Consider the following 27,414-nt stretch of genomic DNA (forward strand, 5'->3'; position numbering starts at 1 on the left):
ACCTTTTTAAGTCTGAGGTTTTCTATCTTTATTGCTGGAATAATGTTCCATATGGTAGCTAAATAGCTTTCTTACTCAGTATAAGATGGTGAAGATCTCATTTTGTTGGCTCTGTCCTCACACCAGAGCCACTGCCCCGATGAGTGCATTGTATGTCAAGAATTGTCCCCCTCTTTCCCCCCCCCCCCCCCCCCCACCGCATTCTGAACATCTGACTCACATTAAGCATGGGCTAGTTTGCACATTTGCCAAACAGGGATCTCCATACATTCTCCCGGCCAGACCCCTTCCATTGCCTGTTGCCATGTGTGTTGAGTATCTCGTGAAACTCTCTCAAACATCCTTAAGGGTATTTCAGCAGAGTAAAGTATGGCACCACGTAACCCTGTATGACTTTGCCAGCAATGTCTTGCTACTCGTAATAGCTTTAGTCCAATGGGTTGATTTTTCATAATGGCAATAATCAAGTCTAATATTCTAGTGGAGTCTAACAGTTAGTGTATTACCTATTGCCGGGATTTTCATCTAGCCATTGCATAGGTGACTTAAGTTGGCCTGCTTCTTATTAAGCTTTGTAATTTGGTGCAACTAGACCTCCCTCACTCAGAAGTCTTTGGGTTTTAAGTACGACAACGGCACCCCTTTTTCTCACAATTCTCCATATCAGTCAGAAGAGAGAGAGAGGGGGGCGTGGCTGAACTGGCCAAGATGGCGGACGGGCTCCCTTAGAGCTCCGGTCGGCTGCCCGTCGTACCGACGATGAAAACTACCACTACGCAATACTAACACCTCCAACGGCTGTGGGTGACTCCCGGGACCGCCTGGGGGACCTCGGAGAGAAATGACGTGTCCGGGGTGCACCTGCACCGGCCCCTGACGACCTCGGCAGATCCTCCCCTAAAATGGCGGCGCCCAGGGACTGATGCGAGAGGTCCCAAGTGACTGGAGAGGTCCCCACCGTTGCCGGGCTCAGGAGCGCCCAACACACCTCGCCGGTAAGCTGTGACACCCGGAGTGCGCTACCAAACACAAAGCGCAGCGGAGTCCAGGGGAGAGTTGTGGACCCCGGACTCACAGCGGACACGTGGCGATCTAGGGTCCGAGTGCGCTTTCTATGATGCAGGGAACCCAGACAGGTACTACTACTGGTAACCCACCGCGGCAAACACACGTGGGAACTGCGGCGGGCCGGCCGCTCGGCGCTAGACACCGGGGAAGCCGCTCGCAGATGCCATGAGATGTTCCCAATCCAAGATGGCGCCGCCGGAGCGATGTTTGTGAGGGGAGGTGCGGAGACTCCTGCTTCTAAACTCCAATGCCCAAGAGCCAGCGCCACTGACTGCCGCCTGGGAACCACGCGGCGGAGAGTACCAGGGAGCAACGATACGTACGCCCCTGAGTGAGCTCTGATGCCCGCCTAGGGGCCCCCAATGACAGGCCCAAGGCCCTCTAAGAAACACTGACTCACTGTGGCTGCAATCAGCGGGGAAATCGGGAACGGCGGGTGGCCCTGGCAGTGCTGACAGAGAGAATCCACACGGAGAGCCTTCCGCCTCCCCTACCGAGGACGTACCACAGACCCCTCGCAGCCAGACGCCTGGAAGATCAACACTAGACAGAGGAGACCCCGGAGACCCGGTTTGCTCACTGTTGCTACAGACAGGGGCCTGAACCACATCTAGCAGGCCGGAGCGGACCGAAAGGTCACCCACGACACCCATGGGGCGAGCTCAGAGGACGGTGCCCGTGACGCCCGCGCCAGCACAGAGAAGGTCACCTTCCCCGGGCCCCTCACGCGGATCGAAGACCGGAGGTCCTCCACAGGAATCGGACATGTCCACGAAGCTAGACAAAGTCCTGGCGGCCATCGAGCACTCACGAGTCTCCATGGAAACTAAATTTGGGCAACTGGCCTCGGACATCACCCTGCTACGCGACGACCATAGGAAGCTGGCGGATAAGGTGAAACAAGAGAGCCACACGCTCCAAGAACTGAAACCCCAGGTCCAACTCAACCAAAAAGCCATCAAGGACCTACAAGAGAAGGTCACTTTCCTGGAACGCAAGACGGACGACTTAGAAGGACGCTCTCGCCGGAGCAACATACGTCTGATCAATCTGCCGGAGGGAGTGGAGAAGGAAGACCCTATCCGATTTATAGAGACCTGGATAAAAACGTTCGCCCGGACCCAGGATCTAACGCCGTACTTCTCAGTAGAAAGGGCACACAGGGTCCCGACTGGACGGCCTCGAGCTGGCTTCCCACCCAGACCATTCCTTCTGAAGCTTCTGCACTATCAGGACAGGGACACGATCCTACGGGCGGCCAGGCAAGCGAAAGCGCTCAGGGTGGAAGACAAAAATGTGATGGTGTTCCCGGACTATTCTCAGGCAGTGCAACGCCAACGCGCCACGTTCTTGGCAGTAAAGCAAGCCCTGCGCCATCATAAGATACAGTATGCCCTCCTGTTCCCGACCCGCCTCAAAATCATCTATGAAGATACAACCCACTTCTTCACGGACCCCGAGGAGGCACGACACTGGTTGGATCATCGCAGTCAACCCCGATCAGATCGCGAGGATAAGCCGTCGAGCTCTGCGTCCAACAGACGGCGGCGACTTCGAGCCAGGAAAGTCACTCTCACACAGATGAATCGACCACCGTCGCCCAGCGTCAAGCGTGCCCCTGATTTGGAACAAATCATAGCAGACCGACGGAAAGCCATTCAGGCAGCGACGGAGGTCAGGCAACTGGACGCTGAACGGGAGATGGATCGAGGCCCCCACATCTTCACATCCGAGGATGAGGGCCAGAGCGACGTCCGCACCTCCAGAGATGGGTCCGCCTCCCCGCCACTGGTGACCCCACAGACGGCGGATACACTCATCTGATAGCGACTGACACATTCAGTGGTAAGATTGAGCTGATGGAGCAGCCAGCCGGCGAGGGACGCCGGGAAGCCATGCCTAAGGTATGAGTGGTAGCATACACACACGCAGAGACACAATGCGGCGGGTGGCCTTTTGACCCGAGATCGGGGTTCCACCGCTTCAACACCCCCTCACACCAAACAAACTAGAGACAGTACGAGATGTACAGTTTGGGCTCATCATGCCTTGCAATGGGCCCCTTAAGTTGGGACTGTTTCCCATGTGTTGTTTCCATGTTACGTCCTTTTCCCTTTAACCCTGATGCCTACACGGGAGATAGTACTCTGGTCACGGCGATACTACATATGGAGGGAGGTCACGCGAGCGAGAGTGGCCCTGGGTATAACCGAGAGGTGAAGAGTGCACCGACTAACACGATAGACATCCTCACATGACAAAACCCTCTAACTCGGACTTTACCTTTATCACACTAAACGTCAGGGGGCTACACACAGCAAGCAAACGATATGCAGTCTATGCCTATCTAAAGAGACAGCAGGCGCATATAGCTCTCCTCCAAGAGACTCACTTGACGACGGCAGAGGTCGGTAAGCTGCAGAGGAAATGGAGGGGTATGATCTGTGCCACAGGGTACTCCGCATTTGCCAGGGGCACACTTATCTGGGTCAGGCCGGGAGTCCCCTTTCGAGAACAATCCAGGGTGGTAGATAAGGAGGGACGCTATGTATTACTGGAAGGACAACTGGATGGACAGTCTATCCTGATAGGCAGTATCTATGCCCCAAATGTGGAACAGAACGCCTTTTGGGCTTGCCTCACGAACACACTGGTGCACCACACTCACACCCCTTGGCTACTAGGAGGGGATTATAATAGTGTCTTAGACACGACCCTCGACCGGTCCCGCCCCCCGCCACCACGGTCACCCATCTACAGGCAGACGGAACTCTTCAATGAGTGGGTTCAACACTGGACACTGACGGACACGTGGAGAGCACTGAACCCCACAACGAAACTGTACTCGTTTCACTCCATTCCACACGATCTTCGAGTGAGACTTGACCGATTTCTATGCTCACCTGCAATACACGCCAAAGCCAGACACACAGACTACCTAGGCAGAGTACTATCGGATCATGACGCCCATGTCCTGACCCTCCGATGGAAACCGCCCCACCCCCCAGTACCGACCTGGAAGCTCCCTCGGGAGTGCCTCACAGACCAGGCATTCACACATGATCACGGGGAACACCTACAGGAACACTTCAGACTCAATGCGGGCTCGGCGTCCTCTAGTCTTGTTGAGTGGGATACACACAAAGTAGTGGCGAGGGGACACTGCATTCAGCAAGTATTAGGAGTGCGAAAGGTGCTAGAACGCGCGTTACACACCACAGAACAGGAGCTAGCAACCATGCTGCAAGCAGATGACCGCGGCGAGGTGACACAGCTACAAATGGCAGAGGCTAAGACAAAATACGCTGAGACATTGCGGGACCTGCGTAAATACAATTTCAGAAAATATGCCAGTAAAGTACACCGGGAGGGCAATAGGGGTGGCACGCTCTTAGCATGGTTAGCTCGACAAGACCCCGACTTGAAACCTATCACGGAAATTACAGACCAAGCTGGTCACCTCCAGACTTCCCAGGTAGCGATCATGCAGGTTTTCTACACATATTACTCACACATATACCAAACTTCCAGCCAAGGCGACGCCCTCGAGGTGTCCAACTTCCTACTCCCATTACCAATCCCTCAGGTCTCGCCAGTGGTCCGAAAGGACCTAGACAGGAAATTAACGCAGACCGAGATTAAAGCAGCGATGGGGACGCTTGCCAGGAATAAGGCCCCAGGCATGGACGGCTTCCCCCTCGAGTATTACTAGACGTTCGTAGCTCACCTCGCCCCGCGGCTAACGGTTATGTTCGAAGACGCATTAAAGGCGGGAATCCTCCCACGCTCCCTCAGAGAATCATTAATAGTGTCGTTCCTAAAACCACACAGGGACCCCCAACTCCCATCGTCCTACAGGCCGATCACATTACTTAACTCAGACTGTAAAATCCTGGGTAAACTGTTAGCGACGAGGTATGCCCAAGTCGTACCCCAACTGGTCCACCCCGACCAAAACGGATTCGTACCAAACCGCAACACGTCCCAAAATCTCCGTAGACTCTTCCACGTCCAAGACATGGCCCGAGCCCAGTTCCCGAATGCAGCTTGCCTCATACTAGACCTCGAGAAAGCATTTGACACCCTCCTATGGCCATAATTGTTCGCGGTCATCACCAAGAACAACTTTGATTCCCGACTCATCGCTTACACTAAGCTCCTGTACACACAACTTAGGTCCAGGGTCAGGATCGGCACATATACCTCCCCGGAATTCACCTTAAGCAGAGGAACCAGACAAGGATGCCCGTTGTCGCCCCTCTTGTTTGCTCTGGCGGTTGAACCTTTGGCGATACGCCTGAGGCGAGAGGGCGCAGACTGGGGTATCCCCCTAGCAGATATGTGGCACTGCGTATCTCTATACGCAGATGACCTCCTGATCTATGTCAGGGATGCCACGAGCGACCTGGCGTGCATCTGGAGAACGCTAGAGGAGTTTGCGACAGTGTCAGGCCTAAGGGTCAACTGGGGGAAATCTTCCATATACCCGTTGAGCCCTCATATGGCCCCCTTCGAAATCCGAATGGGTACTCAATCACTCGTTTGGAACGCCGACGCCCCCCGATACCTGGGAATACGGTTGTACCACACCCCGGAGGACCTATACACAGGGAATCATCGTAGGACACTAGCTGGTCTTCGATCAGCGGTCAACTTCTGGAGGACACTCCCACTGGCACCCATAGGCAGAGTGGCACTGGCAAAAATGATCATGCTCCCCCGCCTACTATATAGCTTCGCGAATCTCCCAGTGATCCCACCTCGATCATTCTTCGGAGAACTGAACACTCTTCTGATAGACTTGATATGGGGAGTGGGGCGAAAACGAGTGGCGCTCGCCACACTCTACCTGCCTACCACGGAGGGGGGACTGGGAGCGCCGGCCTTTGAGGCATACTTTCTAGCGGCCCAGCTCCAGTGGCTGTCCTACTGGACGGCGGGGCGCCACACAGGAGAGACCAACACAACTACTGGTCCTCTCTCGCAGGCCGCGATCGTCAGACTCTTGTTACCGGGCACTAAACCCCTGCGGACTCGTCCCCTGCAGGTGGCCGTTGCCCGAACGTGCATGATGCGGATACACCGCATGTCCAAAACACAACCACCGTATTCGCCATTGCTGCCACTGGTGGGTTTTCCTCGCAGTTAATCGTATTATTCCCCGGGCACGCTGCGGGTTTGGACAGAACTGGAGGTCACGGAGATCGGATCTCTGTTCGACGACGGGCAGTTGCTGACGTTTGAACAGCTGATGGATCGTCACGACATACCCCCTGGACAGTTTTTGTTACATAGGCAATTACTGGATAGCAGCGGTACGCACTGGAACCTAGGGGCCGGCGAACCAGCGACACATCCAGTGATTCATACGGTCCTACACATGGGGGTGGGGAGACACCTAGTAACGTGGCTCTACAAAGCGGTGCGCTCGTTAATTCTCCCATCCCTCCAGTCTCTACGCCAGAAGTGGGAGACGGAATTCGGCAGAGTGGTCCATGACGGGGAATGGAGGTCAGCCCTGGAATATCCCAAAAAAGTCTCCAGGAACGCAAGGTTCCGTAACATACAATTCAACGTCCTCCACAGGGCCTATCTTACACCGAGCCGCCTCCAACGATTCTTCCCGGACACTCACTTTGAATGTCCCCGATGTCGAACCCCGGGTGCAGATTTCAGACACATGTTTTGGGATTGCCCCGTTCTCCGCCAGTACTGGGACACGATCCACCGAACCCTAGCAGAGGCCACGACCATTGCCACCATGAACACGTGGGAGGCATGCGCACTCGGAATCTTCCGCAAACGGAAAACTGAGAAAACACAATACCGATTCCTATCACTAGCAATCCTCTTGGCAAAACGCGGTATCGCCATGCACTGGAGAGCCCCGGCGGGACCACCGGAGGCGGCGTGGGTAGGTGCGGTACTTAAATGGGGGAAGGCGGAGGAAGAGATACTACGGGAGGAGGAGGTACGGGGACATCGCAAACATCCCATATCCCAGGAGTGGGCCCAACTACTATACACCTTCACACAGACGGCACGCCCTCAGGAGTCCCCTGCAGCCACACAATCTCAGATACGACCGACGACGCCGACCCCCGTGCCCCCATAAACATATCATGGAGTCTACACACCAGCTGTGAGCGATCACAAGCGACGGCCCTCCGAAACCCAGACACAAACCACTGACACTCGATATAGACCTATCACTCACGACTTGAAAATATACATACTGTGCTTCGACGAAGTGACCTAGAAACCCCTCCCTCCTGTCCTTCCCTCACTCCCACCCCACCCCCAAGTTCATCAGTTCACCCCCATAGTTTCTGGGAAAGAAGGCAAGCTTGAACTAGACAGAATGCTACTCGTACATATTACTAGCTGATTGACTTCACGCATGGAGACACCACGATATTACATGTTATCACGTATCACACCCACATCCCTGATGCCCATAGCGTCACCCTCACAGTACCTGACACGACACGAGCTCAACCCCCCACGGGTGCAGCCGATAGTCTAACATGTTCAGAATGGTCCCGCTCATGGAGGATGCAGAAGTAATGGTGGGAAGCCACGTGGTACGAGTCTCCGAGGCACACAGATAAGAACACTAGATTGACAATGACCCTGAACTGTGAAATGCCTAACAGGATCCACATCTCTAATTGTATCTCTATGACTGCAATTTTTTGTAATCTTCGTTTAATCTTGATTGAACACTGTCGTATTATTCATGTAAATGCAACCTAAAACCCAATAAACAAATTCAAACAAAAAAATCAGTCAGAAGAGAATGTGCCGCAGTTCTTCAAAGAAGGCCCTACTGAGCATTACTGGCATTGCAACAAAGAAGTATATTAAACCAGAGTATGATTAACGTTTTTGGTTATAGCCACTCTATCCAATGTTAATATTGGGAGTTTAATCTAGAATGGGATAGGTCGCTGTAAATCAATAATTCCGTTACCTTTACTGATTCCATCTGTATATGATGTTTACATCTGCCTAACTACCGTATTTGAAACATTGAATATTCGACGGCGAGCAGTAGTGTCAATAGTTGCTCATATTAGATCTGAGTGGGATAATAGGATTTAGCCCACTTTGTTTATTTTAAGTTCTGGAAAAAATCTGTTGTCACTATAACTGTCGTCAGACTGGCGTTTCCTTCTTACAGATAAAGAAGCGCATCGTTTTTATACAGGGAACTAGTATTGCATCTGATGTTGTTGTATTCCCCACCCTGACCTCTTTTTCTTAGTGTAGGTGCTAATGGTTCCATGGCCATAACAAAAATGGTAGTCGGCAGGGAGCACCCATTTAGTGCCTCTATCTATGTTCAGCTGCTCCGAGATCACATTGCCAGTACACAATCCAGCTCGTGAAACTTTATACTGTAAATGCACTCATTTCAGAAGTTCCAGTCCAATGTCCGTTTTCTAAAGTGCCTCATTATTTAGGGTCACATTAAAGTATCAAATGCCTTCTGTATGTCTAAACATTTGCAGTTAATGATCGCAGTTAATGATTGCAATTGGGAAAAAATGAGTTCATTACAATTGACATTTTCTTAATCCAGGTTCAGATGTAGATGGAAGTTGTAAAGATTTTCTACTGGCAAAGCAACTACAAGAGGAGGCAGACTGGCAAAGAAGATGTGAAGAGTCAAGGAATGAGCAGCAACAGTTCAAACAATTGCAGGTGTGCACTTAATTCGGAGTGTTATCAGTCTTTCCTTTTGAAATAATAATAGTTTTTGTTAGACAGCACTTCATACCTTAGTTCTCCTGTTTCTAAGCATATTGGTACTCCATTTACTTACCTTGGAAGGCTTGCCAGGATTTAAAATACTGGTCTGCAGATTACCACATTTCGCATCAGAAGCCATTCAACCTACTAACTTACTGTGTATATGACAGTACCATGGCTCGTTATTCACCCTTTTTTCATTCGTCGTGATATGTTCAGTGTGGGACTACGCAGTTAATTCACATTTTCTCAATTTTTTCTCATTCTGAGAAGAAAAGTTTTTATTTTCTGCAGGGAATACCAAGGGGAAAATTTAATGGCGTTTAATGGGCTTGTTGATTTGTGGCCTGTCAAAACTGTATGGATCCTGGGTTTTTTGCAGACGTGCCAGATAGTATGTACCCATGGAGGCAAAGTTAGTGTAATTCACCTACGACCGAAATTAGCATCTCCAAACTGCAACTCATTTGACAACTTTAAAGGGTGACCCGGTTGAGGCCCAAGAACAGTGATTCAGCCCCCACTGTTTGAGGCTAAACCTTTAATTATGCCTCAAAGGCATTTTTAAATAGAATATGAACTCAGTAGAACCTAAATGTTCGATATTATTGGAACATTAAATTGTCTTTCAAGTTATTATCAAAAAGTGGAAAGTCAGGATGAAACCACAAGTACACAGAGAAATCTTGCCACAAACAGCGACTTTAAGGGAAACCCAAGGATGTTTATTAAGGAAAAACAAAACCTGAGACACCTCAAGATCTTAAAGTGTCTAAAATGATTTTACTTTTTCTGCTTCAATATTGTGTGGCGAGAATACGTTTTTTTAATGCTCTATGGCAATTGCACTTTAATAGATTTTTTTTTTTTAGGAGCTGTAAACTCCTGGAGTTCTTTCTAGCTTTTCTCATTAATTCTGTAGTAATGTGATTGTATAGTCTCCCACTGAAAAACCTATAACTACTACAGTTTGGGAGGAGCTACGCGGGCATCCAAGATGTTCGCGTGAGCAGGGGGCTCCCGAGACCCGCGCCGCCCTTCTGCAAATATCCTTAACATAGCCTTATTCTGAATATGGGATTTTGAAGACGAACTCTTGCTGCCCTCAACATCCTTTTCAGAATTGAATTTGGACGTCGGGAGCTGTTTTTACATCGACTTCACCTTTTTCGGCCTGCCCCGGACGAGGCCGGGGGACTCTGCTGCTTCACGGGCCGGGGAGTAGTTGAACAACAACGGCCGGAGGGATCTCCCCAGTCGGCCTCATCCTCACTTTCGGTTTCGCTTTCTACTTCGAGCCCCGAGTGGCCGACACTCTCCCAGACTTATCCCGGATTCGGCGTGGCTTTGCCCTGCTGTCGAGCTCTGCCCCTCCTGAGGGTGTTTGCTTCCTGCTCCATTGGCATTTCACCATTTTTGGCCTATTTCTTGTCTTTCTTGGCCCCACCAAGATCGGCCATTTTTAACAGGTCTAGAGGGCCCCTTCAGGGCACAGCTTCCAATATGGCCACCAAACCAGAAATCGAGAAGCGCAAGACAAAGACGCCGGTCCGCGGGGGACATACCCAGACCAACGTCATGGACCGATACCCAACCGATGGGAACCCCCGGTGGTACCGGCCGTATTCTTGACGACCCCAGGGCAGACTCGACCGCGCCTACGGATGTCTCTCTTCGTGAAGTCATGAGTGCCATCACGGGTATGCAGGCCTCTATGGGACAGCAATACGAGGCTCTTGCATCTAAAATCGACACTGTGGCCGTGGATGTCACGCTGATTAGAGCGGACATGGCCAAAACTAATGAGAGGGTGAAGGCGCTGGATTTGAAGACCTCCAGCCTGATCACTGATGTTACGGACGCACAGACTGAGATCGGCAACCTGAGATCATCACACGACTTGATGGCCCGTCGGCTTGAGGAGCATGAAAACAGGGCCAGGCGCAATAACGTGCGCCTCATTGGTGTGCCGGAAAATCCTGAGAACTCTGCTGTCGACCTCCTCGTAGAGGACCTGGTCCTGAACCATCTAGCTCCCGCCGGACTCAGCAAATTCTTTGCGGTCGAGCGTGCATACCGTTTCCCGGGCGGGAAGGTAAAGCCGGGTGCCCCCCCCCTGCCCCCCCCCCCCCCCCCGAGACCAATTGTTGCTAGGCTTTTTCATTTTCGAGATAGAGACGCTATTCTCCAAGCCTCTCGGGAGCATGGCCCCTTGAAGTTCGATAATACCACCGTGAACTTTTATCCGGACTTTACTCCTCAGGTCCAGAGACAGAGACTGGGATTTCAGGGTGTGAAGAAGCGGCTGCGAGACCTGGGCCTCAAGTACGCTATGTTGTTTCCGGCCCGGCTGTGGATCGAATACGAGGAACCAACATTCCTCTTTGACCGTCCGGACAGTGTCAGTGACTGGCTTGATTCCTTGCCGAAAAGGGATGATCGATCTGAGCACCCCGGTGGCGCCGAGGGGGGCACGCCAGATCAAGAGTGACATTATGGTTCCCGACGTCTGCTCTTTCTAATCGTTTGTCAGCTGAGTTTTGCTATTTGTTCTTTTTACTATTGTTTATTGATGGGTCCAAGGGTGGCAGGGGTGTAAGGGACTCTTCCTCCTCCGGGGTTCTTCGTGTAGACTAGGTTCATGATTGGGCAACCGGCACACTGCAAGTTGGGGTGGTTTCCAGTTCGAATGCAGGGGTGCAGGGTGGGGGGGGTTTTAACGGGTTCTCGTTGGGGGGTGGGGGTGGGGAGTGTTTTTTTTTTTTTTTGTTTCCTTCACATGGCATCGTATTGTTTGCTTAGCTCCTTCTCCTGCGGGGCTTCATGGGGGCGGGGCTCTGGTCCTTTCTCGGGATGGGGGGCAGTGAGTTGAGACTGCTGTCCTGGAATGTCAATGGTTTGGGAGACAGAATAAAACGAGGGGTTGTGCTGCAGTTCCTTCGACGCCACTCCCCTGATGTTGTTCTACTGCAAGAAACGCATTTAATTGGCAATGCTTGCCAGGCTTTGAATAGACGTGGGTATCGACTAGTCGCACATGCCGGATGCACCTCTGGCTCCAGAGGGGTGGGCATTCTGATCAGATCCTCTCTCCCCCTCGAAATTGACGAGATAATGCTCGATGACAGGGGTCGCTATGCTGTGCTCTCTGGGAGATGGGAGGGTAAGACGCTTTCCGTAGTCACAGTCTATGTCCCTCCGGGCCTACAGGCCACCACCTTTGCTGACCTCGGGCGGCTTATACTGGGGCTACCTGAAGGTTTTCTGATTCTTGGCAGGGATTTTAACTCTGTGGTTTCCGGCACTTCTGATCGTTACCCCCCTCGGGACTTACCTAGATCACAAATGTGTCTCAGTGAGCTGATCGAAACCTTTGGGCTAACGGATGGTTGGAGACTCATGCATCCCACACAGTTACATTATACGTTCCACTCCGGGGCCCATGGTAGCCTTTCCAGACTAGATTATTTCCTCATGCCTGCAGCGCAATCGTCCTCCATCAGGGAGATCCATCACCTTCCTAGGGGCATTTCTGATCATTCCCCCCTGTGGTTCAGTGTTGAGGCTGGAGTGGGTAGCGAGGGTAGAGTTGCTCCCATAAATCTGTGGTACTTTCGGAATCCCAAGACCCGTTCCGACCTGGTAAAGGCTATTGACTGTTACTTCAATGAGAATGTGGGGTCTGTTTCTTCCTCTATCTCATTGTGGGAGGCTTTCAAGACTGTGGTTCGTGGGCATTCATTGTCATTTTCGGATGGTGTATGCCTCGGTCAGTGAAAGGGATGAACGTGACTCTCTGCTGTTGTTGCGCGATATTGCCTTGCCCTGCCTCTCTGATGAGGATAGGGCCTTAACGGATGCGCCTATCACGGTGGACGAGGTCGCAGCTTCCATCCGTGCCCTCCGGTCAGGTAAGGCCATGGGCCCCAACGGTTTGCCCATTGAGCTCTATAAGCTGCGGCCTGACAAAATGGCCCCTCACTTAAGGGGCATGTTCCTTGAGGCTCTTGATTCTGGTGTCCTCCCCGTCGATCAGCGTCTGGCTACCATCGTTGTAATTCACAAGGAGGGTAAACCGCGTGATCGTTGTGCTTCGTATAGGCCCATTTCGTTACTCAATGCCGAACCCAAAATACTTGCTAAATTGTTAGCCACTCGATTGATTGGGGTGATCGGTGACTTGATTCATCCGGATCAATCACCGCCCTTAATCTTCGTAGGCTCCATGGAGTTCTCGCGAGAGCTGGGACTCTGACTGAGCCGGCCATTTTAGCTTCCCTTGATGCCACTATGGCTTTTGGTGCCATAGAATGGCTGTATCTTTGGGCTGCTCTCACTAAGTTTGGGTTCGGTCCGACATTCATTGCCTGGGTGAAGCTTCTATACGAAAGGCCGCTGGCCCAGGTGGTTGTTAACGGGAGGGTCTCAAGCACGTTCACGCTTGGGCGAGGTACTCGGCAGGGCTGCCCATTGTCCCCATTGCCTTTCGCCATTGCTTTGGAACCGCTAGCCGAGTGGCTTCGTTGGGAGCCCTCGCTGAAGGGCATTCGGTGGACTCACGACTTTGAGGACCGAATCTCGCTATATGCGGATGATATCCTCATTTACCTCGCGTCCCCTCGGAAGTCCCTTAATGTGCTTTTTGATGTTCTGACCTCCTTCGGGAAGAACTCGGGTCTTGTCATCAATTGGACCAAGTCATGTGTCTATGTTTTGGCCGGAGAGCTCCCTCCGTTGCCCCGTAGATTCCCGATTCAGTTGGCTACGTCCGGCTTTAAGTATTTGGGTATTTATGTTTCCTTGGATCCTGCCGCTCGATACGACCGTAACCTTCGGGCCCCTCTTCAGCGGCTCAAGCTTGATGTTGTACGATGGCGCCGGCTGCCTCTGTCACCCTTGGGACGTGCGGCTCTCTTCAAGATGATGTCGCTACCCAGATTATACGCACTCCAGAACTCCTTTGATCCTATTCCTCCTGGTTACTTTTGTGAAGTGGAGGGCCTTCAGAGACGGCTGATTTGGGATGGGCGTGCGCGTATTGCCCTCTCCAAACTCACTCTTCCATGGTACGATGGCGGCATTGCCCTCCCAGACATCAGACATTATTATTGGGCCTCCCAGCTGAGTGCAGTCAATCATGTAACTTATGCCCCCGGTCTAACGCCATCTTTTGCAATGGGTAAGTATCTTTTGCCGGGTGGGAATTTCAACAGGGCAGTATACTCTAAGGGACCCTATAAGACTCTGGCTGGACCCACTAAAATTGCTGTGCGAGTGTGGCGTGAACAAATGCTGCTCTGGGATGGTGTGACAGATTGTCCCGTGCAACTCCGTTGTATGATTCAGATGGTTTGGGCAATTTGTGGAAGACGAAAGGTTTTGATAAATGGGACATGATGGGTATAAGCAAGGTTGATGATCTTTGGTCTAAAGGGAATGTTAAGACTTTTGAGGCGCTTAAGATTGAATATGAGCTTGAAGACAAGGAATTCTTTCGGTATGTTCAGGTACGGCACGCCTTGTTGTCTGTCTTCCCCAAGGGGACGGAGGTCCCTGACTCCTCGCCTCTCGAGGACCGTATCCTTGACGGCTACGTACCTGATAGCACAATTTCACTGATCTATAAAAAGCTCATCAACAACAGAGTCGACTTGCTTGTGCGCCTCAGGGCCTTATGGACTGCTGATGGGCTGGAGTTGGACGATGAGGACTGGCAAATGGCCGTGTCCTCTCCCAAGGGGGTGGCCATCCCTGCCCGCCTTCGGTTTGTCCAGCTCAAGATCCTTCATCGCGTGTATGTTACTGGTCCGCGTCTGGTACAAATGGGGTACTCTGTGGATGGTCTGTGTAAACGTGGGTGCGGGTTGATTGGTACCTTCCTCCATATACTGTGGGAATGCCCTGAGGTGGCTGCGTTTTGGTCCCGAGTACATACCACCATGGAAAGGGTCACGGGGGTTACACTCCTGCCTGAGGCCAGACGCTGTCTCCTTAATGTATGGGAACCGAATTATTATAACATGGCGCAGACCTGTTGGGCAACCCTCGGTAACATGATCGCGAAAAGGGACATTGCGCAGTTATGGGGTTCCCACAGACTGCCCACAATATCGGCTTGGGAGGAAAACATGGACTGGTGCATGTTCAGAGAAAAGACGGTGTACTTGTCATGGGGCAGACCTAAGAAGTGGACTAGAATTTGGTCTCAATGGAATGCTTATCGTGGGAATGTATGTACGCCCCCTCAAGACTTTACTCTTAACATCCCCTTGTCTCCCTAGATGGCATTCCTGGTCCTCCTACCTTAACTAAATAAATATATTGCGCGGTTTCCTCGCTGCCCCCCCCCTCAACCCGGAATTGATGTTTGAAATATTGTAGGCATATGCTATGGAATTAATCCCCACCCCTCATGTTTCCCGGAATTGAATATCCGCCTTGTGAAATGTATAATGCTGTTTGTTGTTTGAATTTCAATAAAATTCTTAAAAAAAAAAAAAAAATACTACAGTTTGTAGATGAGACGTTCAGGTTTACTGCTTTACCTCTGCAGGGAGGATGACCTGAACATCTCTTCCAACGCATACAACATGGACCTCTCAGTAAAGAAAATGAAAGCAAATGGCACCTGTAGACATGGTCTACTTTATATTTGATCATGCTTGTGGAGGGCATAATTTTGCCACCCAAGCACCGGTCTGTGCTGGAAATGTACAGCTGGAAAGAAACCCCCTTTGAGTGGTACATCTCCCTAGTGAATCCCTGCAGGTTAGCGATCCACAAGCAGGAATCCGCCCACCAGTGCTTCCCCACACACTAAATGGGCATCTGCTCCCCCTTCCCAAGCCACTTTATAAACCTGAGGGGTGCAGAAATCCCATTAGACACTAGGACGAACTGTTAAAAAAATATTTTAAAAATTGTACTGGGTTGAGGGTGTGCCCCATCCCAAAAGAGTCCCAGCAGTCTTTCTGTAGTGTAAGGGAGTTTTGGGGCAAAAGCCCATTAGACACCAGGGGAAAAATAGATTAAAAAAAGGGGTTTAAGGTTTGGCATGCCCAGACTTCAGGCCTTGCCTCCAACCAAGAATTGGCCCAGCAGTCTTTCGAAAGGGACGGGTGGGGGGGAGGGGGTAGAAGAATCAGCTAAACATTAGGGCTATCTACACACTTGTGGCTCATACAGGCATCAGGCCTAAAACTCCAACTGTTTTTCTGCCGATTTGGATCCTAGCGGTACAAAAGGAGGTGGTGAGGGACGGAGCATCTGAACCAATCAAACATTCAAACCCAGTCAAAAGATCTGGGTTTGATCCATCATCGTTCTTTAGCCCACTCTGCCACCCCAGTTCAGACATAGGAACAGTCCAGCCCGAACTGCCAAGCCATTCCTTTCCTCGACCGGAAACAAGCTTCCGAGGACCGGTTTCTGGCATTGCAGCCGTTTTCAGCCCGGCGTGCTTGAATCCAGTGGCAAAGTGAGCAAGGGGCTCACGTCTGAGCATACCCTGCCACACTTATGGCGGCCAAAGCGGTACAAAAGGGGGTGGTGATGGTATGCTCAGACGTGAGTCCCTGAACCTGGGTGGCAGAGTGGGCTAAAGAACGGTGATGGATCAAACCCAGATCGTTTTGACTGGGTGTGAGTGTTTGATTGGTGCAGATGCTCCGTTCATCACCACCCTCTTTTGTACCGATTTGGATACTAGAGAATCTCCATCCTCATGGCAAGGGAGAGGAAATTCTGATTATTTTGTGCATATTTTTGAAATTTGGGCCAGAAAGGGAACAAATTCCCAATTTCTTCTCACTTGTGATACAGAAAGGCCACTTTATTTGGGTCAGCCCGGCAACCAGAGAACCCTGGCCATTTCTGAAAACTGTGGATCCAGGAAAATCCAGGGTGGTGTGGCCTACATGTATCCCATTACGTTTTCTTACAGAATGCCCTGTAAATATCAGACATCTGAAAGAGACAATTAGTTATAGATTCCTTACCTTAGAATTACCCTCAGGCGTCAGACTGGATCCGGAGAAAAATTTTCTTAGCAGTACCCCTGTGCGTTGGTGGGTGGTGTCGGTCGATTCCTCGTACGTCATCTGTGTCATGGTCACCTGGATAACGTGGTATCTACTTGGACGCCGCACCTGAACGCTGATGTCAGTTCTTTCTTTTTTTGCTGCCAGCCAGTGCAGATCCTGAGAGAAGCTTGCCCCTTTTGTCACTTTTGGACAAAACTTTTTGGGCTTTTGTCGACCTCATTTCGAGTCTTCTATCGACTCCTGGTGTGCAAGGGATGTCTCATCGTCCGGGCTTCAAACGTTGTAACTCCTGTCCGTTACCGATCCGCACCTCGCGTGCTTCTGGTGCCTGGAGCGCGACCACGACGTGAAGTTGTGCTCCCACTGCTGGGCTATGGCCCCGAAGTCTTTGCGGGAGCGGTCCTGAAAGGTTTTGGAGGCCCAGCAGTTGGCTCCTCCCAGTCTGAAGTCCCGGTCAAGAGGAAGGTCGTGGGACCGGTCGCGGAGCCACCACCACTTGTCATTGAAGTCTTCGCACTCCTCTGGTAAGTCAAAGCACAAGAAGAAGGCGAAGAAGCATTGTTGCTCTTCTCCTTCTCCCTGCCGGATGCGGAGGGTCGTCGCTCTCCGGCTCCGCCTGCGGAGCCTGCAGGGTCGACTCTGCCCTTCTCTCCCTTTCCGGGAGCCAGAGCGACCCCTGCCCAGCTTAGTCAGTTTTAAGAAGTGTTGCATGCCATCTTTGCGCAGACTGACTACGCTGGAGCATCCTTGGGGCCTGCGGACTCGGTTGGGGGGTGGCCTAGGCCTTTGACTCCGGCTGCTCCGACCTGACTGTTCCCCATGGATCCAGGCCTGGATCCAAATCGTTGCTGGTAGACCTCACTGGTCCTACCCCGCCGCCGATTCGACAATCGACGACTCAGACGATGCCGATTGTGTCCCCAGCAGGCGTTGATCCCAGCCTCCTGCCCCATTTGAACACAGAGCCGGACCGACGTCGATCGATGCCGGTACTGGAGCCGGAGGGTACTTTTGTGCCACGTAATCTTCCCTGGCATTCCCTTTCGCCCTGACTGGCGGCCAGAGGATGATGAGGACTGGAAGGGGTCTGGTGACCCTCTAACAGACCAGCTGGTGGAGCCGGACTGGAGAGGGGAACTGGGTGATGCCAGTGGTCTTGATACATCTCCAGACCCTGGTATGCTTTCCCCCCCCCTACCATGACTACGGAGGAGGGAGCGTCATACACAGTGGTGTTGTGTAGGGCAGCTGAGGCCTTGGGGTTTGAGCTTCCTTCGGTGACAGTCGGGAATGACCTCCTGACTGAGGTGCTTCAGCCACAGCATCCTCTTCGGAGCCCTTGCTGCCATTTAACACAGCCCTCACTGATGTCGTTTTGGGCTCCTGGTCCAAGCCCAACACAGGGGCTCCTGTGGACAGAAACATCGCCAACGCCCTGCTCCGGCTGACCCACTTTTCCTCTCCCAACACCCTACCCCCGAGAGCTTGGTACTTCAAGCCTCGTCTTTGAACGGTAGCGTGTTCCCTACAGCTCCACAAGATAGGGAATCCAAGAAGCTAGACCATCTTGGGAAGAAAATGTTTTCTTTCGCCAGCTTAGGACTGCGGTCTGTGAACACCGCATGTCTCTTGGGCCTTTACCAACACTCTGTGTGGGACATGGTTGCGCAAGTGCTGCCACAATGCCTGGAGGACACCCAGGCTGTACTCGCCCGTGCCATTGCAGAGGGTCGAGATGCAGCAAAGTTCACCATCCCGGGGTGTGGACTGGACACCGCTGACTCACTAGGCAGGACTGTTTCAACGTCAGTAGCACTTCGAAGCTACGCCTGGCTGTGAACATCTGGCTTTTTGGGGGCTGTCCAATCTACTCTTTTGGACATGCCCTTTAATAGCCGTCGCCTGTTTGGTGACAAGGCAGACCACGCACTCGAGTGTTTTAAGAACTCTAAGGCTATGGCCAGGTCCTTGGCCCTCACAGTGTCCTCTCGTTCCTTGCAGTCTGCTTTTGGCCCTTTTGTGGCTGCGGAAGGGATGCCCCACCATGTTCCAACCGGAGCCACAGGCTGGAGCAAACTAACCAGCCTCTACATGGCTGGGGACGGGGACCCAGCGACGTGGGTCGGGAGGCCAGAGGGCATGCCAGTCCAACACTGCCTCCTCTGCTGCTGCCTCCAAACCTTCCTAGTTCGACCCTTCAGGGCCACCAAAGACCAGTGGGCGACAGGATTCGTCATCACCTCCCCCACTGGTCCACCATCACGTCGGACAGGTGGGTTTTGCAAATAGTCTGAAGGGGCTATTCCCTCCCCTTCGAGACTTCCTTTCCATCCATGCCACCAGTCTTTCATCACATGTCTGAGGATCTTGGACCTCAGGGACGTCAACTGCTACCTCCGGAAGGAGAAGTTCAAGTTGTTGACTCTGGCTCAGGTCCTGTCTGCCCTCGACCCTGGAAACTGGATGCGCTGGCGTTCACTATCAACGTGCCCAAGTCACACCTGATTCCCTCTCAGAAGCTCCTTTTCATCGGAGAGGTTCTGGACACAGCACAGTCTCGGGCCTATCCTCATGAGCAGCGTGTCCGGGATATTCGGGCTATGATACAAATGTTTCAGCCTTTATCCCGATTTTCTGTGAGAATGACCCTGAGGCTGCTGGGCCTCATGGCCTCCTGCATCCTGCTGGTAGATCATTCCATACGGTATATGCGGGCTCTGCAGTGGGACCTGAAATTCCAGTGGGTGCAGCATCAAAGCAATATTCCCGATTGTGTCCAGATCTTGGAGAGCACTGCACACCAACTGCAGTGGTGGATTTCGAACCAGGTTGGGTCAACAGCAGATCCCCCTCCCTTCCCCAACCAGTATTCACAGTAGTGACAGATGCGTCACTTCTGGGATGGGGCGGTCACATGAGAAAGGCGAAGATCAGAGGCCTCTAGTCTCCAGCGGAGTCCTAGCTCCACATCAACCTGGAGCTACGGGCGATCCGTCTCGCACTGAAGGCATTCCTTCCTTCTGTCCGAGGAGGAGTAGTGCAGGTATTCACGGACAACACCACCGCCATGTGGTACTGCAACAAACAGGGCAGGGTGGGGTCATAGACCCTATTTCAAGAGGCTCGCCGCCTCTGGACATGGCTGGAATATTAGGACATGTCCCTGGTGGTTCAACACCTGGCAGGTTCTGTGAACGCCAGAGCGGACAAACTCAGCCACTGATGCGTAATGGATCACGAATGGCGTATTCACTCGAAGGTGGTGCAAGGTATCTTTCGTCAGTGGGGAGAGTCTTGGTTAGATCTATTTGCCACCAAAGAGAACACGCAATGTCAGCAGTTCTGCGCGTTTAAATTTCCAAGGCGGCAATCGCTCAGTGATGCTTTTCGTCACGAGTGGAGCTGCGGTCCGCTTTACGCTTGTCTGCCTATTCCACTTCTACCCAGAGTGCTGAAGATCAAGTGCGACCGGGTCCAAGTCTTTCTTGTGGCGCCGGACTGAGCAAGGAGAGTCTGGTATCCCGAGCTCTTACACATGGTCATCAATCCTCTGATCAGACTGCCTCTTCGGAAGGATCTTCTGTCGCAGCAGCAGGGGAGTGTCCTCCAGCCTAAACTGTGCAGCCTCCACCTACTTGTGTGGAGATTGAGCTGTGACAGTTGACCGCTTTCAACCTTACTCCCGAAGTCTGTAATGTAATCTTGGCAGCCAAGTGTCCCCCCCACTAAAACGATAAAACTGACATTCTGGTTGCCCTTGCCTCTGCTCGCAGGGTGAGTGAGCTCCAAGCTCTCACCTACACCTCATTTCCTTGCAGTCCATCACAAGACCTTCATTCCTTCCCAAAGTAGTTACCTCTTTCCACATAGATCAGGCCATCACTTTACCCACCTTCTTTCCGCCCCCGCATCCATCCAAGGAAGTGGAGAGACTCCACCGTCTGGATCCCAAACGTGCATTGTTGTTTTGTCTTGATTGCACATGACAATTCCGGGTGGACGATCAACTCTCCGTGGGTTATGCGGGTGCAAAGAAAGGTTGGGCCATGCAAAAACTAACCCTCTCTCGACGGGTCGTTCTTTGCTTCAAAATTTGCTATTCCTTGGCGAAAAAAGAGCCTCCGGTGGGCGTGCGCGCCCACTCCAACAGGGTGACTGCACCCACTACTGCTTTGGGACGTGGAGTACCCCTCATCGACATCTGCCAGGCAGCCACGTGGGCATCACTGCACACGCTCACCAAGGATTACTGCTTGGAAATTCAAGTCAGGAGAGACTGCTTTTTTGGGCGTTCGTTTCTCCAGGACTTTCTGGCGTGAACTTGGTTCGCAGACCCACATAAGGGGTTGGTATTGCTAGGGTATCTCTTCTAAGGTAAGGAATGTATAACTAATTGTCTCTTTCAGAAGACCAAGTTACTTACCTTCTGTAATGATATATCTGTAAGAGACCTATATTAATTGTAGATTCCTTTCCGCCCCACCCATCCTCCCTGTTTTGCAAACTGACTTCTAAAGTAAGGGACTCTCCTTCAGGGCCCTAGGTTTGTGTACCAGTTGTCAGTGTCTTGCATGGCTCTGTGCTTCTGGCTTGGAAAGCCGTGTACAAAGAACTGATGTCAGCACGCAGGGGCGGCCTCTAAGTAGATACCGCGGCATCATTCCGGTGACGACCGACGCAGAGTCAACTGACGCCACCCACCGACATGCTCGGATTCTGCTATTAAAAAAAATCCCTGGGCCCAGTCTGACGCCTGGGGGTAATTCTAAGGTAAGAAATCTATTACTAATGTATTTCTCTTACAGATATATCGTTACCGAAGTTAAGTAACTTGTTCTTCAGCTACATTCATGCGTTTTCCTTACATTTTTGTGAGGGCATGCTACAGTATTTGTGGAGATTCTTACAGGGCTTACCACCTACACTTCTGATACAATTAATAGTATAGTAAAATTCAAGATAAAGTTTCTTCCACAAATGACCCTCAACTGCTAGTTTTGATTGTACCATCTCCCACGTGCTGTTTCCTTTAGTTTGGGTTTTTTTATCATCTGAAATGCACAATACCAGATAACATTTAAGCTCGTCCAGATCTGATGTTGAATGCTCATAATAACTGACTTCTGCTTATTCCTTGACGCAATTTGGCCTATTTTGGTATTATTCAAATTATTCTCCTCACATTCTAGACACAAGTGAAAAATGTGTTTATTTATATCCACATTCTCCAACCTCACCGTTTAATATATCTTCCCACAGCATCAGTAATCTGGTGAACAGTTCCACAACAAAGAGATGCAACATCAGTATTGCACTAGAACTTTCAATTTTCATCACATAAACTGGGCCACTTAAATCATATAATAGTATATAGAAAAGGAAGTCACATTGAAGTTGGCATAGAGTCCTCATGAGCAGACAGTGTTAAAGTAAATGTGTGTATTCAAGGCTCAGTATTCCTGATACTTCTCGTTATGTCCTCATCATTTCCTTACCCAAAATCCTGTGATTCTTCGCCCTTCTGACATAATTGTATTATAATTAAAATGACCCATTTGTCATAGTTCCTGTTTTTCTTCCCCGGCTTCGGTTCTACTCCATGACCCCTCCCCCTACTACCCCTCAGACCAAGTCCTTGGTTTCCTCTTAGCGTTCAAATTTCCCTCTAAAGATCTGTGGTTTTTCTTCCTCTTCCTTAATCTCTAGACTTCTGTTTACGCTTGGATTAGATGCCATCAAGCCAACATGTCTTAAAATCAAGATGATATTGATGATCTCTGTTAGACCTAAAATAAAGCATTTCTTATTTGGATCTAAAAAGAAAAAAGAAACCGATGTAAGTGAAACTTGTAATCCCCTAAATAAAATACTTTTTTCTACGTAAACAGCAACAATATGGGTTGGACAATTCGGGAGGATACAAAAAGCAGTCCCTGCAAAACATGGAACGAGCCGTGGCTCAAGGCAGGATGCAGCCCTACGAATTTCATGTTAAAAAAGCTGAGATGATGGAATCTTTAGCCATTGGTCTGGATAACGGGAAAACAAAAACTTCAGGTCAGCAAAGCTGTATGTTCAAACAGCAATGTTAATCCTTGACTATGCTAAAACTGCTGTTGTGAAAACTACAAAAATGCGAGAGTAATTTTTCAGGTTAACTATTGTTTGGTAAATGTACTAATGTAAGTAATTTGCAGGTAATTCTGTAGTGTGTACCGGAATAGTTATGTTGTACAATATTACCTAATGTTAAGAGGAGGATTTGAAACCACTCTCTTTTACTTTAGGAAGAATTTAGGTGTATAAAGCGAATTCATGTTTAGTGTATTACCTGGAATGAATGTGACTAGAAATGCTTTTTCAGAGTACAGCCAACATTAACATGTTCACTTCTGAAGGAAAGGGAAAGCAAGAAATGAATTAGTCTGTTGGTTTGTAAAACATGAAACCATTGCAAATTGGTTGATATGGAATAACCTTTTCATGTTTTGTGATGATCAAGGTCCACGTAGCTTAAAAAAACCCTCCTCATGTTTGCAAACTGGGTAGAAAAAGGAAACCGCTGCACAGCACAAGATCCACGGCAGCATAAGTACATTTTTACTGGGATTTCTTCAGCCTATCCTGGCACCCAGGTACTAATTAGAACTAAAAGGAGCTTCACGCCAAATCCCCATAGCCTTCTCAGGAGTGGTGGGTTGGAGTTAAAATGCATCCCCACTTTTACCAAGGTCTGGGTGCAGCTAAAACACCCTCTGCACCCATCCTATGATCTGTAGATAGTTGTCACCAACTACCTGTTGCATCACTCTGGCCTTGCCTGTGTTACAGTGATGATTTCTGAATGTTTGCAAACCGTACTCTGGGAAGGAGGCTTTTTCCACTCTTTCAGGTTCAGCTTCCACAGTGCTTCTTTTTACACAAATGAATGCAGATGCAGTTATGCAGCAGCTCCTTTCTTCTGTTATGTCCCGATCGAAATTGTGAACAGGATTGCAGCTGCTTAATGTCCAGGGGAAAAATATTTAAGGCAGTATTTCATCCACTGTAGACAAAATGATAAGGAACTGCTGCATGAATCATACTCTCCCAACTGAGCATAAACAACTTCCCTTTGTAATTTGTTTATTCGTTAAAAAAATGATCATCATTAGGGTTTTATGGTATTTATTTTTTTAACATTTCCGTCTGTATTCATATTTTTTGTGTGTTTTGCGTATAAATATAATTGAAAAACTGTACATCTCCATATTTATCTAAATGATAGACGTGCACTCATGCTTTGCCGTCTGTAGTGTTTTAGCTATTTAAGTTGCCAAATATTACATAACAGTACACCCACTAGCAAATATTGGCATTCTACCACAATTGTATGTTGACACATTCAATTATTTAAAGAAATGTCATTCTGTTTTTTAATTTCCCACCCTATCCATCTGCTCAGTTGTTGGGCTATAATTCATGAAAGCCACCACGAAGAGTCACTTAAAAGAAGCACATTTTCAGTACTTATCCACTTTTAAAATTAAAGGCAGACCGAAAACACATTGTTTTCTCTCTCTATTTATCTGAAAAAACGAAAAACAGGCAGCTTTAATCGTGATCAATGGGAGATAGTTCTAAAATGTGTTTAAGATTCTGTCTCCCAAATGCAAAAGTGCCCCCTCACGCTTCTTCCCCTTCCTGTCATAATGACTAGGGTGTGACTGAACAGGCTTCACCCCTGTTTCTGTAGCCTACCCACAGCTACTGTGGGACAGCATCTTGGGTGTGTTTGGGAAGATTGGTCATTCCAATCCAACGACTCTTTCCACCCCTTGATATCCACACCCACTCTCCAGGCAAGGGCTAGGAAGGATTTGACAGACACCATTTCAAACTATCCCAGGTGTTGCAATAATCTTTGGAGTGATGCAGCTCGTCCCTCACCATGAATTTCCAAAGGAAGTGTTAAGCATCCCTTTTGAAGCCCCCAGTCTTTTCTCCCCTATCCCTCAGTTCTGCCACTGGCCTTGCTCAAGACATGGAAGGGATCTGACATCACTCTACTACCTATTTCTCTACTTCCCTGCCCCTCCAGGAAGGCATTTTCACAAAAGGATGAAGGTGGGCGAAAGCGGGGCGAGATTAGAGCCGTCAGGCTTCATTAGTAGGTGAGTTACAGTGGAGGTGTCTTCCTCTGCATTGGATGTTTCTGGGGTTGTAAAGGTAATTGCATTGTTAGGCAACACTGCAGGCTTCACAACCATGGTTTTTCAACAGTTAATACATTAACTAAAACCAAAAAGATCAATAAAAAAATACTACCTACCTTCCACTATAATTTAAAAAAGAACTCCTAATGTTCTTTAGGGTCTGATGACTTGCTTGATTTTACTTGCAGTGCACAATAAAAAAAAAGTAAAAAGAATGGGGGACTGGAATAATGTGCGTTATGTTTGTTCTATGTCCTCCAGTGTTCACAGTCTCCAGACACGTTAACAAAAATAAGCATTTGCAATGCAATAGATGTCGCATTTATAGGAGAATTAGTTATTGGCATTGTTAATGACAACGCCTCTTAATTAGGAGTTGTTTTACAATGCCAATAGTTTAAGCTCTCACAAGTGCAAGACCTATTGCAGTACAAATGCATGCTCTAAGAATAAAAGCGTTAGGAGAGAGCGTGTCCTGCCTACAACAGCAGGCAGTGCAAAGCTATTTTAGAAAATAGTTCTTGCAGGCTGTAACTAAAGTCTACTGAGTAATAACACATGTAACAGTGTGTGGCCATGGGAGGTTACAAAATGAAAACACGCATTGAAAATGCAGTAAGTCTTGCCTTTGATTAAGTTAAAGACATTTGCTTTGCTGATGGTATTGTATAGCAAAGCAAATGGCTTTAACTTAATGAAAGGCGAGACCTATTGCATTTTAATTGCTTGTTTTTGCAGTTTTATCCTGAAATTATATATTAACTGCAGCTGTTAAATAGAGAGCCGGGCTCCGGGTTGCCATAGCGCTGCCACAACAGTATTGATGCGCTCTGCTGCTACGGACTGCGCTCTTACAGGGGCAGGTGCCCCTGTACAGTGAGAGCCAGTAGCATGAGCCAGTAGTATTACCCTTCAGCATCCTTAGCAAACGCATAGTGCATTAACCATAAGGTCCCTGGGTCCGGTGCCGCTGCATCTGCTGCTCTGTTACCAGCTAAGCCTCTGGGATAATAATTTTTAGTAGTGATATAGCTGACAACACTATCAATCACGAGAGATTTTTTTTCTTCCCCATCTCATGTCTGTCAGCCAACTGCACAAAGCATGCTGGAACTTGTAGTTTCAGTTGCCCCTATGAACATCCGCTGAAACTGGATCAACCGGGGTATTACAACCTCCAAGAATGAAAAGTGTGTTTATGCATTTCTGTGCATCATTTTTTATCAGCAGCTGTCTGCGTGAATGGGGGATTGGCACGCGGCCTTGACAAGTGAGGACTGACTTCAGAGGTAAAATCAAAGACCACCTAGAGAAATCAGTTGTTGGATGAAAACTACGAAACAGTCTGCATAGCACTTGGCTGCATCTGATGTGTAGGTGCCTAGTGGGCTGGCAAAGACTTGTAGCTGCATGAACCCTGCAAAGACAGCAGGTGTGATGTGTCCTAAATATCTCATTCATTCATGAAGCACTGCGAAAAACCCTTGGGACACACTGGATCCAATGATCGGTTAAGATATTTATGTCATACGCTGACGACACTCAACTCCTGTTTACATGCGACAGGGGTCATGACTTTGACGGGACGTCTATTCGGGGTTGCCTTGGGCCTGTGTTCGACTGGTTTAGTCGTCACAGCCTCAAGTGCAACTCTGATAAATCCGAGGTGCTCTTCTTCGGTGGCCCCGCTGACCCCAAATGGAAGGAGTGGTGGCCGTCAGCCATGTTCCCTCCCGTCAGCGACTCAGGGGCTGCTAAAAACCTGCGTATTCAGGTCGATAACTGCCTCTCTTTCAGGGCTCAGGTGTCGGGCCTAGCCGGCAAATGTTTTGCCATCCTGAAGATATTGAGAAAGTTCCTACCACTCCTATCCTTGGAGCACAGAAAGACCACCGTCCAGGCCTTGATTGGATCGCGGCTGGACTACTCCAACGTCCTGTACCTAGGACTGCCTGAATATCTTCTATCACGTCTCCAGGTTGTGCAGAACTCGGCGGCCCGTGCCATCTTCGGCCTCACTAGGAGAGCCAGGGCCAGTGAACTCCTTAGAACCCTCCACTGGCTGCCCATGAAGAAGCGGATTTCTTTCAAGGCCCCGACCATCGCTTTTAAAGCCCTTCATGGCATAGGTGCCCGCTACCTTCAGAAATGGATCAGTTTCTACTTGCCATCTAGATCCCTGCGCTCTTCAACCCAGGCCAAGGCAGTTACTCCTATGATACGTCGTGAATCTCGCCCCCCGGCTGTGGAACGACCTCCCTCTCTCTCTCTCAGATCTAGTCTAATTCTTCTGGCTTTCAGGAAAGATCTGAAGACCCTGCTTTTCCTGCAATAATACCACCCTATGAGCTTCG

General features: G+C 49.8%; 1 protein-coding gene across 1 annotated transcript in view; it reads left to right on the forward strand.

The window, feature by feature from the left end:
• Positions 1–27,414, forward strand: part of ZUP1 (zinc finger containing ubiquitin peptidase 1) — a 131,460-nt gene that overhangs the window by 43,052 nt on the left and 60,994 nt on the right. Inside the window, exons 3-4 of the mRNA XM_078648501.1 lie at positions 8,654–8,775; positions 22,754–22,922. Of these exons, the coding sequence (XP_078504627.1) occupies positions 8,654–8,775; positions 22,754–22,922 (291 nt within the window). The remainder of the gene's footprint in view (positions 1–8,653; positions 8,776–22,753; positions 22,923–27,414) is intronic.

This window comes from Lissotriton helveticus, chromosome 6 (assembly GCF_964261635.1).
Source record: "Lissotriton helveticus chromosome 6, aLisHel1.1, whole genome shotgun sequence".
Classification (NCBI taxonomy): domain Eukaryota; kingdom Metazoa; phylum Chordata; class Amphibia; order Caudata; family Salamandridae; genus Lissotriton; species Lissotriton helveticus.